We start from the raw sequence: 19,356 nt of genomic DNA, 5'->3' as shown, positions 1-19,356 counted from the left end.
GATAAGTTTCTTTATCATATTTAAAGTTTTCCTGCCCTCAATCAGGAAGGTGTCATACTGCACTATACAGTTTGGGAAACATTTAAACCACTACCTTCCACTTCACTGTTCTATTTTTGAAACAAAAAGAATTAACTGAAAACAATGGTCCGATGGACTTAAGATAAGAGGTATCATACCTATTAGGTAAGAAACCTCTAATTAGAAGGACAGATAAAACTTCAGATTATATAATTTTTTTCCAGAACTTCAGATTATATAATTTTTTTCATTTTTCATATATACTTAGCAATGTATAAAATCCCAACTTAAAATTAGTTGGGCAAGCTAATATTATGGAAAGCATTCATACTAATTTATCATTAATTAAGACTTTTTTTCTAGTTGCTTATCTGTCAATCTTTTATTGCAATTCAAAATAAAATTTGGAACCAATCTTACATAGTTATAAAGTGTATGATTTGAGAGCTGAGTAAAAATAAAACTTGAACAATTTCAAACATTACTTTCTATAAGCTTTCATTGATAGAAGAAATGTCTTTACATAAATATTATATTTATATTCAAATCTTTGATAATTTTAGATGAATTTAAAATAGAAAAACCACATATATTTTTTAATGTAGAGAAAGATTAAAGTAATGTGAACAAAAAAGGGACTTGAGAGGCTTGAGTCCGTTTTCAGAATCTATAAAATATTTTTCTCTTTAAGCAGGTGTTTAAAAATAATTGTTAAAAAGACAGCTGAGTAAGGTGGCCCAAACCTATTTTCTCAGTGACTTGGGAAGCTGAGTTATGAGGACCACAAGTTTAAGATCAGACTCAGCAATTTAGCAAGATCCTCAACAATTTAGTGAGACACCATCTCAAAATAAAAAGTAAAAAGGGCTGGGAACACCAGCACAGTGGTAGAGCAACTCTGGGTTCAATCCCCAGTATCACACACACAAAAAAAGGTTAAATAGAAATTCAAATATAATTTTCTATCCATAGCTTAGTATTTAATCTATTTATGTGAAGCCAACAAAAATTTTAAGCTAGTTCCCATATTTGAAAATAAGATCCATTTTAGAAGATGGTACTTATTATTTTCTAAAATAATAATTACATTAAGAAAATTATATTGAAAAAATTTAAGTTTAAAGGTATACACTTTAAAACCTCCTAAAACAAACCCTCAAATCACACTCTTTTTGATATGAACTTTGCCAGCACTGTTCATGTTGGCCAGATAATATCCTAGGTGTCTTTTAAGAAAGTAAAATGAAATGCATACCAGCAGCAACTACAGCTGGAGGAGGCGAGCCTGCCTCACCACCACTTGTCTGACTCATTGATGCTACAGATGTTTCACTAGATGGAGGTAACTGTAACTCCTTTGGGAGAAGATCATAGACAGATTCTGTGGAGAGAAATGAAAGGAGAAAGACAGTTTTAAAGAGTCATTTAACAACCTAATTACATGCGCATGAAATGAATATTATTTCTCTCACAAGAATGTTATTCACAAAAAAACAATACCATATCATATCTCTATAAAGAATTATTAGCATTTTTTTTTCTTTTAGTATAATTTTCCATTCATTCTGCTTTCTGACTTTCTGGCTTTATTCCTTGGGTTCAAGAGAATCTCTAGAAAGTTATTAAATTTTTAAAGTAATTAAAACTAGACAGAGAAAATATGTTAAACAACCTAAGATTGTCCAATTATTCCTTTGTAATAGTACAAGTGTAACTTGCTATTCTTTACATATAAGATGGAATATAGCATATATCAGTTTTAAATTGGCTTTTCTAATTAGTCCATTAGTCTGGATCTTTTACTCAACACCCATTCGCAAACAGTATTTTAATCCAACACCATCATAATTCATTTTTCATGTCTGAAAAAAAATAAAAAAGGAATGTCATGCCCAAGGAAATACTTCCTATTTTCTGAGGCATCTCTGACTCTGGAAAGGCACAGGTATGCAATGCTTTTAAATCAGGGAGCTTATAAATACCTATTTAAGATTATGATTATTTTTGTATCCCTGATTAAAGAGTACTCTATCTATAGAAAGTATTTGATAATAATTTAATTGTCCATAAAATTTGTATCTGCTACTTTAAAATTGTTTTCTTGGGGCTGGGGATGTGGCTCAAGTGGTAGCGTGCTCGCCTGGCATGCACGGGGCACTGGGTTCAATCCTCGGCACCACATTAAAAAAAAAATAAAAAATAAAGATGTTGTGTCCACCGAAACCTAAAAAATAAATATTAAAAAATTCTCTCTTTCTCTCTCTCTCGCTTAAAAAATTTGTTTTCTGATTATCATTATATATTTTTCAGCTTTTTATATGTTGTTATGTGGAAATAATTTTTAAGATATTGTCTAAAGGTACTAAAATCAAAGTTGGAAGGAACTTTTGAAAGAGCAGTTAGAAGCATATGCCTATTTTCAAAAGAACTAAGGCACAAAGGCCCAATATTCCAAGAAACCTAACACTCCATAATTAAAGATTATTATCTACATGAGTGACAAAAAAAAGTTAGCATTACTAGACAGCTTATCCTTGATAACACTTTTAGTTAACTGATTACTAAATTCATAAATACTTTGGTCATCACAGATAAACACTAAAGGATGTACCCTAACTTTGATATGGATAGGGATAAGGAAAAAAGTCAAGAAGGGAAGCTAAAATAGAAGTTACATAGTTAAATGATTTTCATTTACAGTAGAGAATAAACTTAAAAAACCCTATTACCTAACACTTGAAATGTTCATCTTCACAGCATCTAGATATTCAGCATCTGTCTGACTGAATATAACATGCCTGGTTGCAACTTTTCAGCTTATTATATGTTGCTAAACACCTTAAGGAAATTATTTCTAGCTTTCAAATAATACAGGAGAAGGGGAGATAGAATCTAATTAAATGACATTATCAACAAATATTCATTTTAATATAGTTGTCTTTCTTACTCCTTGAAAACAAAAAGTTCTTTAGATATGCCAGGCATGGTATAGTATAGATATAATCCCAAATACTAGGGAGGTTGAGGCAGGAGGATTACAAATTTAAAGCCAGCCTGGGCTATTTAGAGAGACTCTGTCTCAAAGTAAAAAAGGCAGTAGATATAGCTCAGTGCTATCACACCTGGCTATGGAATTTCCTCAGAGTACCACTGGGTTTATCCCCATGTCTCTGGGGACTGAACCCAGGGACACTTAATCACTTAACCACATCCGCAGCCCTTTTTATTTTTATCTTGAGACAAGGTCTTGTTAAATTGCTGAGGTTAGCCTTGAATTTGTAATCCTCCTGCCTCAGCCTTCAAAGTAGCTGGGATAACAGGCATGTGCCATCACACCTGGCTATGGAAATTTCTTTTAAATCTTCTTCCATCGATACCAAAATATTAAAGAAATATAAATTATGCTGTAAACACTATTTATTGTCTTGTGGTCCTAAATTCAAATAATCTCTACTAGTTAATGAAAAGAACTCCTGAACAAAAGAATACAGGTTCTTTAATTCTATGAAAATGACAGTCTTAAGTAAGCACTAGTCATTTCATGTTACATCACAATATCTATTTTTTGCTATTTTATCTTTTAAATTAGTTTAGAAAGATAAGGGAACAATGAAGGTTTATAAAAAACAAAATATTTAGAAACAGAATGGGAAATCCATAATGGAAAGACAGCTTCTGAGAAAAGATTTCTTTTACAAAAGTCAGTAGTAAAATCAGTGGGGGGACATGGAGGGCGAAAAAATAAGATTTCTTTCTGGAGTGATAAAAATGTTCCAAATTAGATTACTCTGCAAATACACTAACAACTACTAAGTGTATTCCTTTAAATGGGTAAATTTTTAAAAAAAAAATTTTTTAGTTACAGATGGACACAATACCTTTATTTTATTTATAAGTTTTTATGTGGTGCTGAGGATCAAACCCAGTGCCTCATAGGTGCTAGGCAAGCCCTCTACCACTGAGCCATAACCCCAGCCCTATATGGGTAAACTTTTATATGTAAAGCATGAATCAATAAAGCTGGCTATTTTAACAAAAAGGGAGAGAAAGCACAAATGAGAATTACCTAAGAGCAAGCAGTTTCTGATAAACTTCATGAACATTTGTAAAAAGCAAAATTGTGAAAAAGGCCAGATTACAAACCAATATGTCCTTTAAGGCTATTCTACTGAGGGCAAAGAAAATGTTGTAGGCAGAATTATACTAAATTAAGTGATAAAAATCTCAAAAAGTTTTTAAACAAGATGAAGAAGTGTCAACTTAATAAAATAGATGAGTTTTAACAAACAGCACTCAAAAAGTAAAAGTTCAACCTGAGGGAGGTTGGTTATTATACTAACAACTTGAACAAGGATTTCAAACCTGGAAATGACAGAGGTTTAAGAAGGATATATTGTATATTTCATAATTCATCACAAATAATGATTAACTAAAGTACATACCCCTAACGGAATAAGGTAAAATTTAATGAAGATTATATAGCTGATCAATGGGGCTGAGGTTGTGGCTCAGTGGTAGAGTACTCGCCTAGCACGTGCAAGGCCCATGAAAATAAATAAATAAAATAAAGGTATATTTTAAAAAGTATTTATATATATATATATATATATATATATATATATATATATATATATATATATATATATATATATATAATGGCTGATCAAAAAGTTCACAGCAGCTGGACACAGTGGTGCATGTCTGTAATCCCAGTAACTCGGGAAGCTGAGACAGAAGAATCGAATATTCAAGTCCAGCCTGGGCAATTTATCAAGACCCTATCTCAAAATTAAAAATAAAAAGGACCCTATCTCAAAATTAAAAATAAAAAGGACTGAGGTTGTAGCTCAGTGATAGAGCACTTATTTAGCATGTGTGAGGCACTGGATTTCATTCTCAGCACTGCATATAAATAAATAAAATAAAGGTCCATCAACAACTAAAAAAATATTAAAAAAAAAAAAAAAAGACTGGGGATACAGCTCAATGGTGAAGCACCCCTGAGGTTAAATCCCTAGTACCAAAAAAAAAAAAAAAAAAAAAAAAAATTGCACAGCACTTATATGTGTTCATTTTCCCCTGCCATTTGTTAAATCTAGAAGTTCTTTTAATTTTGTTTTCTACGGGAAGTCTTTCATTAGCCTAACAATTGAGCTGGTTGTTTTCTTACATGTTTTTTTCTATTAATGTTGGTAATAATTTGTCTAATAATGTTTAAACAACTCATCTATGGTTCACTATGAATTTAAGTTGACCAAAATTCTAATGTAAGTACATTACTTAAGTATTAACATGGCAAAAATACATTTAATGGAATATAGTAACTCCATTAATATAAATTATTAATATAGGGTTTGAGAAAAGAAATTAAGCAGAAAAGGGTACAGATTCAGAATATCAAGAATTTGTCTTAGGGCTGGGGTCAAGTTTCAGTGCCTAGCATGTTTGAAGCACTGGGTTCGATTCTCAGCACCAAATTTAAATAAATGAATAAAATAAAGGTCCATCAACAACTTTAAAAAAAAAGAATTTGTCTTATATTGGTGCAACAGTGCTGAGCATAGGGCAACTGGAAGGAGGAATGAAGGAAATGAAACCACCATTCTCAAATATTAAGAACAAATTAATTCTTCCCAAGTGGAAAGGGTGGAAAGGCAACAATATAAAAATGGGTTGACATGGCTGGCTTGTTTGTTTGGTCATTCTGTAAACTCTAATTGATTCATTTATGTCACCAATTATTTCTGAATCAATTCAGTCTTTATTCTTCAACACGAGCAATGAGGGAGTGGACGAATTTCACTATAATACATCATGTTCAAAGTATACAGAAATTCTATCCTGAGGGCACAGGATAGTAAGAGAGAAAGAAAAAATTGATAAATTAATAGTTAAGCTTTTTTTTTCAGTTGGGCATACTGTGACCACCTACATGCCATTCTCTGCTGCTTTATTCTGTTATTTCTTGTTCCAGGAAGATGTGAACCCCTGAAACACCCACACTTCCTCTCACTTTTTACTAAAATATATACTGTTTAAAAAATACAATAGAAGTAGAACTATTCATGAACAGGGCACAGCCTCAGAGAGCTGCTACAAAGCTTAAATAGGACAATTTTTGTTAAATTGTATACCACTAATGCTGCTGGTTCACATCTATACAGTGATTTTTTTTTTAAGTCATAATTGGACACAATACCTTTATTTTATTTATTTATTTTTATGTGGTGCTGAGAATTGAACCCAGGGCCTCGCTGTGCTAGGTGAGCCCTCTACCACTGAGCCACAACCTCAGCCCTATACAGAGGGCTTACATATATATTTAAAAATATATATAAGGAAAAAAGCAGTATATAAGATGTTTGGCTAGGCCCGATGGATCATGCCTGTAATCCCAGCAACTTGAGAAGCTGAGGCAGAAAGATGAAAGTTTAAGGCCAGTGAGACCCAGTCTCAAAAATAAAAAAGTCTAGGAATGTAGCTCAGCGGTAAAGCAACAGTGGGTTCAATCCCCAGAACCACAGAAAAAAAGGGGGGGCGGAATTTCTGTTCACTTATTCCAGGAAGAAGGAACCCTAAGATAACTGAGTTGCACCTGGGGTGTTAGTGTGAACTCATGATAGTATACAGGTATGTATATGTAGGCTGAGCATCACTAATCAAAAAATTCAAAATGCTCTGAAACTTGAAACTTTCCAAGTGCAAACATGAAGTTCAAAAAAGTTTTGGATTTTGAAATATTTTGAATTTTGGTTAAGGAGTCCCAATCAGTAAAGTCAATGTAAATATTCCAAAATCTGGGGGGAGAAAAAAATTTAAAATACTTCTGGTCCTAAGCATTTCAAATAAAGGATAGTCAACCCATATAGACAGAAAAATATAGACATAAATGTACATGTAATTTATGTAAACATATATTCCATAGCTCTGTTCTCTGAAAGGGAGCAGCAGCAACCCAAAAGTATATTCATACAAAATTTTTATTTCTAAGTACTATTCTCCACTAAAAGAAATAAGAGGTTCTTAGAAAAATAGATATAAGGACTAAGACAGGGAAAGTCCAAGGAGCCTTAGAGAATTTGTTTTACAAAAGGTAAGGAAGTACTCAAAGAATCATGGGGTCATGTCATAGGACACTTCTGCTTGAAAGGGCTCAAACTGAACACACAGGACAAAATAAGCGTGTAAATAAGTAATAATAGTAACATTTAATCTACTGAAAATATAGACGTTCATGTTGAAATAAAACAATAAGTTAAAAAGTTCAATGAGAAACAAGATATTCATATAGTTTCACAGTGTAACTCCACTAAATATTTATTAATTGCGAAGGAGAAAAAGGGATTCTTTAAAGTAGTGAAGACTAATCAAAGTAGGTATCATCAGTAATGACAAATCAAAATCATACACCACTCGATACAATAACATAAAAATACAACATCTCTGTGATTTTCTGCCAAAGATGCATAATTTGAATGTAATCAGGAGGAAGTCTGTCCAACTCAGACTTTCTATAAAAACAAAAGGATTATAATCTTAAAAAGTATCAAAATCATTGTTTTAGTTCATTTTCTGTTGACTTAATAGAATACATCAGTGAGATAAAAAGAGAAGAAATTTATTTCTTACTCTTCAAAATGCTAGGAAATTCAAAGTCAAGGGGCCATATCTTGTAAAGGGCTTCCTCTTGGTGAGAACTCCTTGCAGAGTCCCAAAGATGGATAAGCAAACCAGAGCAAGACTCCCAGGGATAGCTGCTTTTTTAACAAAATCATTCCCACCAAAATACATTAATCTATTTAAGAGAAGAGAACCCTCATGACCCAATCACCTCTAAAGGTTCTGTTAAAGTTTAGATACGAGGTGTCCCCCAAAAGCTCATGTGAGACAACACAACAAAGTTTACAGGTGAAATGATTGAGCTAGGAGAGACTTAACCAAATCAGTGCATTAATCCATTCTGAAAGGATTAACTGGGTGATAACTATAGACAAATACAATGTGGGTAGAGGAGTAGGTCATTGGTGGCTTCCCTTTGGAGTATATATTTTATCCCTGGTGAGTGGGCACTCTCTGCTTATTGATTGTCATGTCCTGAGCTGCTTTTCTTTACCCCACCCTTTTGCCATAATGTTCTATCTTACCTTGAACCCAGAACTAATGGAGTCAGCCATCTATGGACTGAGACTTCTGAAACCATGAGCCCCAAATAAACTTTTCCTCATCTAAAATTGTTCTTATCAGGCCTTTTGGTTAATGTGACCGAAAAGGTATCTAAAACATGTCCCATCTACAAATATCATCAATAAATGACATGGGGGATTCAGAACTCATGAATTCTGGGAGAACAAAAATTCAAACCACTGCCGACACACCATCTACTCAGGAGGCTGAAGCAGGAGGATTACAAGTTTGAAGTAATTCTGGGCAACTCAGGAAGACACTGTCTCCTGGGGTTGTGGCTCAGGGGTAGAGCTTTTGCCTAGCATGTATGAGGCACTGGGTTTTTCTCAGCACCGCATATAAATAAATAAAATAAAGGTCCATCAACAATAATGAAAATATTTTTAAAAATTTAGCTGGGCATGGTGACTCATACATGAAATCTCAGCAATAGACTGGGATCACAAGCTCGAGGCCAGCTTCAATAACTTATCAAGACACTCAGCAACTAAGCAAGATCTTGCTCAAAACAAAAAATAAAAATGGCTAGGAACATAGTTCAGTGGTAGAGCTCTTCTGGGTTAAATTCCCAGTAACAAAAAATTAAAAAAGAAAAAAGAATCCATACTGTTCCTTCTCTTTCTTTTGCCATAACCACATATTTTGATAGGGAAAGGTAGCAGAATATTAGTTACAAAATATACCATGAGTTATCACTTGGTCATATTTATTTATTTGACATCTTATTTGCCACATTCATAGGCTCAATATTTCAGGCCATGCCATTTCATTTTCACTATTACTTTCAACCTGACAAAACAGCAATTAAGCATCCAATTAAACTAGCTCTTACACTGAACTGGGGACATAAATTTAAAATAAAATCACTCTTAAGAAGACCACAAAATAAAAAATAAGCTGAACATGGTGGCACATGCCTGTAATTCCAGCAACTCCGGAGGCTGAGGCAGGAGAATCACACGTTCAATGCCAGTCTTAGCAACTAAGTTAGACCTTAAGTAACTTATTGAGACCCTGTCTCAAAATAAAAAGGGGGTAATGTGTCTCAGTGTTTAAGCACCCTGGGTTCAATCCCAGGTACCAAAAAAAAAAAAAAAAAGACGACAACAGTGACAACCACAGACTAGAGAAAATAAAATCAAGCAAGTTTTAAATAATGCATAATGAGTTTCAAGTACAAGATGGGACACCTAAAGCTCAGGAAATAATGCCAAAAGTTAAGAAAGGAAATGGCATCAAATTAAAAAAACTTGGAAAACAGCAAAAGAAACAATTAGAAATGTGAAGAGAGAACCTACAGAATGGGAGAGAATCTCTGCTAGGTACTCTTTGGACAGAGGATTAATATCTAGAATATATAAATAACTTAAAAAACTTAACACCAAAAAACCAAATAACCCAATTAATAAATGGGCAAATTAATTAAACAGACATTTCTCAAAAGAGGAAATACAAATGGCCAAAAATATATGAAAAATATTCAACACCATTAGCAATTAGGGAAATGCAAATCAAAACTACAGTGAAATTTCATCTCATACCAGTCAGACTGGCAGTCATCAAGAATAAAAACAACAGGGTTGGAGACATAACTCAGTTGGTTGAGTGCTTGTCTAGCAGGCATAAGGTCCTGGGTTCAATTCCCAACACTACCAATAAATAAATAAATAAATAATATAAACAACAATAAATCTGGAGGGGATGTGGAAAAAAAAGAAACATTACTGTTGGTGGAACTATAAATTAGTACAACTACTATGGAAATCAGTGTGGAAGTTCTTCAAAAGACTAGGCATGGAACCACCATATGACTCAGCTACACCATTCCTCAGTATTTATCCTAAATAATTAAAGTCATGGGGCTGGGGCTGAAGCTCAGCGGTAGCGCACTTGCCTGGCATGTGTGAGGCACTGGGTTCGATTCGCAGCATTGTGTATAAATAAATAAAATAAAGGTCTAGCAACAACTAAAAAACATAAAGTCATCATACTAATACTTGTGTTTACCCATGTTTACAGCAGCATAATTCACAATAGCCAAACTATGGAACCTAGGTGTTCAACAACGGATGAATAGATAAAAGAAAATGTGGTTTATATACACAATGGAGGTATTTGTTTGTTTTAGTTGTAGATAGACACACTACCTTTGTTTATTTAGGTTTTTTGTTTTGTTTTGTTTTTTTAATGTGGTGCTGAGGATCGAACCTAACGCCTCACGCATGCTAGGCAAGTGCTCTACCACTGAGCCACAACCCCAGTCCCCACAATGGAGTCTTATTCAGCCATGAAAATGAACCAAATTGTATCATTTGTAGGAAAATGGATGGAACTTGAGACCATCATGTTAAACAAAATAAACCAGACTCAGAAGGTCAGGAATCATGTTTTAAATGTGGAAGGTAGAGAGACAAAAGGGAAAAAAGAGATGTGGTGGGATCTAGTAAAAATCAAAGAGATATCAGTATAGGAAGTGGGGCAGGGGCAAGTATTGGAGAGTGATATTGGCCGAATTATATTGTTAGAGTGTGTGCATGTAGGAATATGTAATGAAAAAATCCCATCATGTACAACTATAATGCACCAATAAAAAATGTGGAACTAATTAATTAGAACAAATGTTTTAAAATATGGAAAGGGAGGGAAGTACAGGATATTAAATAAATACAGAAGAGGGAACATTTAAAATTATCTGTAGAGAATCAAACAGAACTCCACATATGATGTGATACCTTAGGTCAATTATGAACACCAAAATAGTTATTTAGCAGAAAGATTTCAGAAAAGAGAGAAGTTATAAAAACAAACCTAAACAAGAAGAGTATTTGTATTTCAGCTATTTCAGTTTTTCAAGTAATTCAGTTAACTCCCTATAACATGGGAATTATGAGGAGGAAAAGGAGATTAACCTACTAAAAGTAGGGAGAGGCCATGTTATGAAACACCTTGAGTATGATGCTAAGAATATAAAAATTTTATTCCACAATGCATATGGAGCCTGAGGATGTTAAGCAAAGAACTAATAAGCTCAGATTTATATAAATAAATATGCACAATAGTCATAGAGATGCAAATCAGTAAGGTTTTTATAACAACAAATAACAAATTTCTGAACCAAGGTAGTGGTAATAAGAACAGTGACAGAATATAAAGATGTTTAGGAAATAGGCAAATTGAACTGGATGACTGGTTGGAGAGCAAAACGAAAGAAAAAAAAAACGAATTCTAAGTAAGTCATAAGAATTCCACCTCAGGAAAATTGACAGAAGGTGAAGCCATTTCCCATGATAGAGAATACAAGAGGAAGAGTACATCAGGAAAGACAGTGAATTCAGTATTTTTAAAAATATTTATTTTTTAGTTGTATTTGGACACAATACAATACCTTTATTTTATTTATTTATTTTTATGTGGTGCTGAGGATTGAACCCAGGACCTTGAACGTGCTAGGCCACAACCCAAGCCGGGTGAATTCAGTTTTAAATGATGAATTTGAGATGTCTATGGGGCATCCAAGTGATACATAAATAGGAGAAAGATCAAGTAATAAATAGAAGAAAGTTCTAGCGATTGATGCTGCTCATTATATACCCTGCTTTTACTTTGTTTTGGGTTTGTTGTTGTTTTGTTTTTTCCCTTTACTTTTGTTTTTATACTAAATCTGTCTTGGAACTAGATTAATTTCTTTATAAAGTTACTGATTGTTATTTGGTTTTTTGTTTGCTTGTTTGTTTGTTTTGTTTTAATATGGTCTTGGGAATTGAACCCAGGGATGGTCTACCACAGAGCTATGTCCCTCAACCCTTTTTATATTTTGAAAGGGTCTCGCTAAACTGCAGCACAACTTTCCTGCCTCAGCTTCCAGAGTGGCTGGGATTATAAGTGTGTGCCACCACGCCCAGCTGTCTATATTATGTACACACACACAAAAAAAACTTAGATCTAAGAAAACTTATTCTTAAATCTCATTCAGATAATAAAGAAACTACTAATTCTTAACATAGGGGCTGGGGTTGTAGATCAGTGGTAGAGCACTTGCCTAACACATCTGAGGCGCTGGGTTCAATCCTTAGCACCACATAAAAACAAACAAACAAATAAATAAATCAAATAAAGGTGTTGTGTCCAATTACCAAAAAAAAATTCTTAATGTACTCAGTTGTGAAACAGACTTCAGGAAAATTATACTTTTCATAGTATTTCAGAAATACTGCCAATAAAAGTGAGGTAAAACATGATTATATCAGAAGTGAAGAAATACTACCTACTATAGAATGAAGTACATTCATTAAATATTCTCATTTATTTATTCATGTACTCATTCATTCAACAAATATTTAACTGATGTACACAAAGCAGTGTCCTAGGTTCTGGGAATACATCAAAATAGACCAAAAAAATCTGATTCAGTGAACATTTCATTCTAATGGGTTTAAATTATTATGATTGCTTATTTGCCTGCAGCTGTGGTCTGAATGCTAATGTACTTCCAAAATTCATGCTGGAACTTAAAACCCAACGTGTCAGCATTAAGATGGGAGGACATTTAGGAAATAACTCATGAGGGATCTGCTACCATGAATGGGTTAATGTCCTTATTAAAAAAAGAGACTGAATGACCTGGGCGCAGTGTCACATGCCTGTAATCCCAGCAACTCAGGCGGTTAAGACAGGAGGATCAAGGCCAGCTTCAGTAACTTCATAAGACCCTGGCTCAAAACAAAAAACATAAATGTAGCTCAGTGGTAAACACCTCTGGTTTACCAGTATCCCCCCAAAAAACAATAACAACAAGAAGAAGATTGAAAGAAGCTGCCTTGCTTCTTCCAGAATGTAAGGAAAAAACATTTACCCCTACCAGCATGTGAGGATACAAGAAGGTTCCATCTTAGAAGAGAACAAGCCCTTACCAGACACCAAATTTGCTGGTTTCATGATCTTGGACTCCCTAGCACCCAGAACTATTTGCAATAAATGTGTATTATTTACAAATTACCCAGTCGAAGGTTTTTTTTGTTATAGCAGCCAGATGGTCTAAAAAACATGCTAAAGAGAGAGGGAGACTCCAGTTTCTTTTCTAACTTTACTAAACTCACATTTAAATGCATTATTAATAAAATGAGCATTTCTGAAACATAAGCAGCAGAAAAATATCTACATTTATCTTAAAAACTTTATAGTACACACTTAAAATACAATTTCACTAAATGTTTACAACATCAATACTGAATAGAGATCTGTTTTATAACTATCTTAAATAAATCCTTTTTTAAACTAATCACATATATATGAGCATACATAATACTGCAAATGAAAAGAAACAAGTAGAATTAACATTCTAATTCTTTTATGTATATTATTGGCTTTGTCTTGAAAAAGCAGTCTAATTGTCATGTATGATGGCTCATGCCTGTAATCCCAGACACTTGGGATGATTTACAGGAAACAGGACCATAGAACGAGTATTTTTATAAAGCTCTACAGGTGATTCTGGCTGAGTCATTAGTTTAAATTATGAAATTCAACCTCAGAATGAAAATAGACTGACCTTAGTTTACTACCTCTTTAATAAAGAACTGATATTGAGGCTGTAGTAGGAGGATCACAATTTCAAAGCCAGCCTCACCAATGTAGTGAGGCCCTGTCTCAATTTAAAAAAAAAAAAAAGGCTGGGGATGTGGCTCAGTGGTTAAGTTCAATCTCTGGTACAAAAAAAAAAAAAAAAAAAGTACTGATACTAATTTTTTTCTGAAGACTAGAAGAGAATAGCAACAGGGATAAACCACCTTATTCCACAGATTATCTCAATTTTTAAAACCTTGAGGAAAAAACAATTACAATAACATATCAAAAAAAAAAAAAAAAGAAAGAAAGAAAATCAACGTTATGCATCTTTCCTGACCAAAATGACAACTATATCACATGGTGGTAGATGATTTTAGACTGATATTTAAGATTTCATACATGTTTACTAAATACCTAAAGAAACTAACATAGATCTTGTTATCTTGAGTCTGAGAGAAATTATCTATTAATTATCTCTGTTGGGCAAAGACCAAAGATTCTTAATGAGTAAAACTAACCCACTGACAACATGTTATTCCTTTGCATCCCCTCCTGGTCATTCTCTGGTACAATTAGTCCTGGTCATTCTCTGATACAATTAGTATTTGTTCTATGAAAGCTTAACACTTTCTTACCAAAAAAAAACTGTTAGTGCTATGTTAACTAGATGTTACTATATTGATGAACAAGACTTTTTAGGATTCTTACAAATATTTTTTAAATGTCATTTTACTATAGCAAATGAGAGGTTAACTTGTATAATCCTCTGTGTTACAATGCAATCTGTAAATAGAAAAAAGTTCTAAAAAATATAAAATTATTTTAAAAATAAATGACAGTACTTATAAAGTACTTTCATATGAATAATATTGACATATGAAAAGTGTTTTGATTATAAAGTATACAGGAATATAGATAATTATTACTGATTTTATGTCAATTTTAGAATCAACTTCTAAAAGTTTTAATTTTTTACTAAAATATAACATATACAATAGTAAAGTATAAAAATCTTAAGTCTTGAACAAAATTTTTTAAAGTGAATACACACATAACCATCAGCTGGCTGATTAAGAATTCTCCCTCATGCTTCTTGAAAGACCATCACTCCCTGGAAGGGGTAACCAATCTTCTGACTTCTATCAGCATACAATTTTGTTTTTTGAGTTTTACATAAAAGGAATCATGCAAAATACTGTTGCAGACCAAAAAAAAAAGCCACAAAACCTTTCTGTATCTGCCTCAATTTAATGATTTTTCTCCAAATGCTACAATTTTATGCCTCTTTCTATGATTAGTGATTTGGGATTTGATAGCAGATATTGAGAATTTTATCTTATTCTATGCTGATTATTTTAATACTGCTATAAATATTCTTAAGCTTTGTGTGATATTGTTAAGTTATAGGGAAAACAGTTTGATCCTTTCAGGTTTTGCCTTTGTTATAGTTTAGATTATGAGGTGTCTCCCAAAAGCTCATATATGAGACAATGAAAGAAAGTTCAAAAGTGAAGTGATAGGGTTATTAGAGCCTTAACCTGACCAGTGCATTAATTCACTAGTAGGGATTAACTGGGTGGTAACCACAGGCAGGTAGGGTGTGGTTGGAGGAGGTGGGTCATGGGGGCATTCCCATGGGGTTTATATTTTGTCGGTGGTTTGGGGAGCAGGCTCTTTCTGCTTCCTTATTGTCATGTTCTGAGCTGCTTTCCTCCATCATACCCTTCTTCCATGATGCTCTGCCTTACCTTTGGCCCAGAGCAATAGAGTTGGCCATCTATGGACTGACACCTCTAAAACTCTAAGCCCCCAAATAAACTTTTCCTCCTCCAATTGTTCTTGTCAGGTATTTTGGTCACGATGATGACATGGCTGACAAAAACAGCCTTTATGCCTTCTTAGGCAAGACCAGAGTGTTTTGAGTCTAATGTTAATCCCCACCCCCCATCTCATATTTATTTTTTTTGGGGGGTGCTTTTTTCAATGTTTCACATTTCAGGCAGGAAGGCAAAATCTAGTCTCTAATCTTAGTTTACAGCAGAAATCATTCTGTTGTAATTTTAACCCATATCAATATGTTCTTTTCTTTGCTCAGAGTAAATAAAGTATTCGTATTAACATGTTCCACTTGACAGCCTTTAATAAATTTGAAGAATTATTAGGTTATTTAACTTAATATTCAAGAATATTGATGTGACCTATGTAAAAAATACTGGCTTAAGCCAGCCACAAAACAGTACATCTTGGCAAGCTACAAAATTACTCTGTACACATATCCTTTATACTCCAGGCAAAAGGATTTAAAGCAAATTAAAGACATTAGTGGGGTGGAGATGTAGCTCAGTAATACAGCACTTGCTGAGCATACATAAGGCCCTGGGTTCAATCCCCAACACCACAAGAAAAAGATACAGTCGTTTCTATCCTCAAAGACCTGAAAATGTAGTTGAAATAAGTATATACACACACCACTGACAATAATTATAATTAAAGACCAGAGACAGGAGGGAAAGGTCTTGAGTAATCAATAAAAGATTCTTCGAAAAGGTAACTTTTGGGTAAGATACAATAAAGTCAGCACAACCTATCATACAGCAATCAATAGCAATAAACAAATACAGACTCAGAAACTTTCTAAAGCCTAGTTTGATAGTTCATAGCAGCAACAGTGAAGACTAGGCTATTAAACTTTATAGTTATGTTAGCATGATATAAAATAACATAAAAATACTAATTAAACATTTATTGAATGAATATATGAGTGCCTATTTTATGGCTCTGCAGACTTATCTCTCCGTCTCCATTCTCATCTTTCCTACACATTGTCATTGAGATACAATGATTTTCATTTCTTCACCTGTATTTCTCTATAAATGCCATTGTTTTTGCCTGAAACACTGACCTTCCTACAGCCCCTTTCAACTCAAACCTTTCTAACCAGCTTTTCCTGATCACTTCAATCTTAGATATTCCTCCTATGTATTTATCTTACCAGAATATTTATCACATATTTTTCAGTAACTGCCTATTAGATTATACATATCACAAGGACAATGGATAAGTCAGTCTCATTCACAGTTTCCTCAGCAAACAGCACAGTGCTTGACACAAACAGGCACTCAATTGATGAGTGTATGAATGAGCAAATAGATACTATGGAGCAGGATGCAGTGGTGCATGCTGATAATTCCAGCTACTCAGTAGGATTACAAATTTAAGGTCACCAGGGGCAACTTGGTGAGACCTTATCCCAAAAAGGTAGAGGGGGTTCTTTTTTTCTGGCTGGAACCATGGAGGGTGCCAAAGAGAAGAAAAAGAAGGTTCCTGCTGTGCCAGAAACCTTAAGAAAAAGTGAAGGAATTACACAGAGCTAAAGGTAAAGCCCCTGAGGAAAAGTCTGCCCAAAAGATGCTTTGAAAGGCAGAGGAAGCATATCTATGAAAAAGCCAAGAATTACCACAAACAATATAGGAAGATGAACAAAACAGAGATTCAAATGGGCTGGAATGGCAAGAAAATCTGGCAACTTCTATGTACCTGCAGAAACTAAGTTGGCATTTGTCATCAGTATCAGAGGGATTAATGGTGTAAGCCCAAAGGTTCAAAAGGTATTAAAACTTTTTCGCCTTTGCCAGATCTTCAATGGCAACTTCATTAACCTCAACAAGGATTCAATTAACATGCTAAGGATCATGGAACCATATACTATACAGGGGTACCCAGACCTAAAGTCAATGAATGAACTACAAGCATGGATATGGCAAAATCAATAAGAAATGAATTGCCTTGACAGACAACGCTTTGATTGCTCAATCTCTTAGTAAATATGACATCATCAGCATAGAGGATCTACACTGTTGGGAAATGCTTCAAAGTGGCAAATAACTTCCTGTGGTCCTTCAAATTATCTTCTCTAACAGGTGGAATGAAGAAAAAGACCATCCATTTTGTAGAAAGTGTAGATGCTGGCAACAAGGAAAACCAGATCAACAGTCTTATTAAAAGGATGAACTAAGGTATCTATCATGGTATTTTGTAATCTGGTCAGTTAATAAAAGGGGGGGCAGCTAGGAATACAGCTCAGAGGTAGAACACTTAACTAGCACATGTGAGACCCTGGGTTTTTAAGTAGAGGAGAAAAGATAAGACGGAGGGGGGGAGGAAGAAGAAAGAAAACAGACACTGTAGAAGGACATAAGGTTGCTGAGAGACCATATAAAGAAAAGGAAAATTTAAAAAAAGAGGCAAAATGGGAAAAGAAGCTGTGGGAGACCAACCTCACAAGTGACTGAGTTAACTCCCTTGCTGGGCAGCACCCTGCTGCTAGACTGCCCTGCTCTTCTAGGGTTCAAGTGACTTGTGTCTTCCTGCCTGGATGTGTCTTCCTACAGCCCCATGGGTGGAGCTTTGCTTACCTGTTCCTTCATAATATTACCCCTTTCCCTGTTTAGGATAGAATCTTCCATGGAAGTGCCTTGTGTGTGTCCCCTTCTCTTACTGTGCCCTTGGGTGTGGCCTATCTAGATGACAGTCAACCTGCTGTCAGTGGACATCATGAAGATAGACTCAGCCCCCTGAAACCTGACCCCTTGCCTCATCTGAATAGCTTCTCCTCAATAAAAGGGGTCCGCACGTGCTCTCTCTCTCTCTTCCTGCAGACCCTTAAGGTCAGAGGAGCCCTCACAGCAACCCCAAAGAGCCACACTGAGCCACATCCCCAGCCCTTTTTTTTATATTTTATTTTGAGACAAGGTCATGCTAAGTTGCTTAGAGCCTCACTAAATTGTTGAGGCTAGCCTTGAACTTGTGATCCTCCTGCTTTAGCCTCCCAAACTACTGAGATTACAGGCATGCACCACTACACCTGGCTGGAATCTGTCTTGAAGGTAGACTATCCATGTGACTTGTGTGGTTATTTTGAGCAGCCCAGAGAACAGAAACCCAGCAAGAAGCCTGAGGAAATAAGCTAGGGGAAAATTAGAGGAGCTTTAAGAGTACAGAGTTAAGCTGAGCAAAGTGGTGAATGCCTGTAATCCCAATGTCTCAAGAGGCTGAGACAGGAGGATCATGAGTTCAAAGCCAGACTCAGCAATGGTAAGGCACTTAGCAAGTCAATGAGACCCTGTCTCAAAATAAAATACAAAATAGAACTGGGGATGTGGCTCAGTAGTTGAGTACCCCTGAGTTCAATCCCTGGTAGCAAAAAAAAAAAAAAAAAAAAGGTGAAAATGCCTTATTTAGATCAAAAAAGGAAGAACTTGAAAGAATACATGTACTTGATATGGCAAAATGTACTTCTTGATATTTTTGTCAAAGAAGTAGCAAAGGAGTGATGAAGGCAAATGGTTTAAGTCCAAATGGAAGTAAGTGGACTTCAACTTGATAATCATAGCTTGGCTTCTCTTGACAAATCACAGACATACAAACTTGTAATTCCAGCTACTCAGGAGCTTGAAGCAGCAAGCAGGATTGCAAGTTCAAGGTCAGCCTGGGCAATTTAGTGAGACCTTGTTGCAAAATTTTTGAAAAATTTTAGACCTCTCAGGTTTTGGTCAGAAATGGCCAACCATGGCCCAAAAATATTAA

General features: G+C 34.6%; 1 protein-coding gene and 1 pseudogene across 8 annotated transcripts in view; one reads left to right on the top strand and one right to left on the bottom strand.

The window, feature by feature from the left end:
- Positions 1-19,356, bottom strand: part of Nfat5 (nuclear factor of activated T cells 5) — a 156,054-nt gene that overhangs the window by 57,600 nt on the left and 79,098 nt on the right. For 7 of the 8 annotated variants that reach the window (XM_071604761.1, XM_071604760.1, XM_071604763.1 and 4 more), the window contains one exon: positions 1,277-1,402. In XM_071604761.1, coding sequence (XP_071460862.1) covers positions 1,277-1,334 — 58 coding nt within the window. In that variant the 5' untranslated portion in view covers positions 1,335-1,402. Of the gene's footprint in view, positions 1-1,276; positions 1,403-19,356 lie in introns of those variants that run through there. The other variant, XM_027933038.2, reaches the window with a different exon arrangement.
- Positions 17,061-17,785, top strand: LOC114090785 (large ribosomal subunit protein uL30 pseudogene; annotated as a pseudogene).

Source organism: Marmota flaviventris, chromosome 18 (assembly GCF_047511675.1).
Source record: "Marmota flaviventris isolate mMarFla1 chromosome 18, mMarFla1.hap1, whole genome shotgun sequence".
In the NCBI taxonomy this organism is placed as follows: domain Eukaryota; kingdom Metazoa; phylum Chordata; class Mammalia; order Rodentia; family Sciuridae; genus Marmota; species Marmota flaviventris.
The sequence above is the reverse complement of the archived record's forward strand: the minus strand, read 5'-3'. Positions and strand labels throughout refer to the sequence as shown.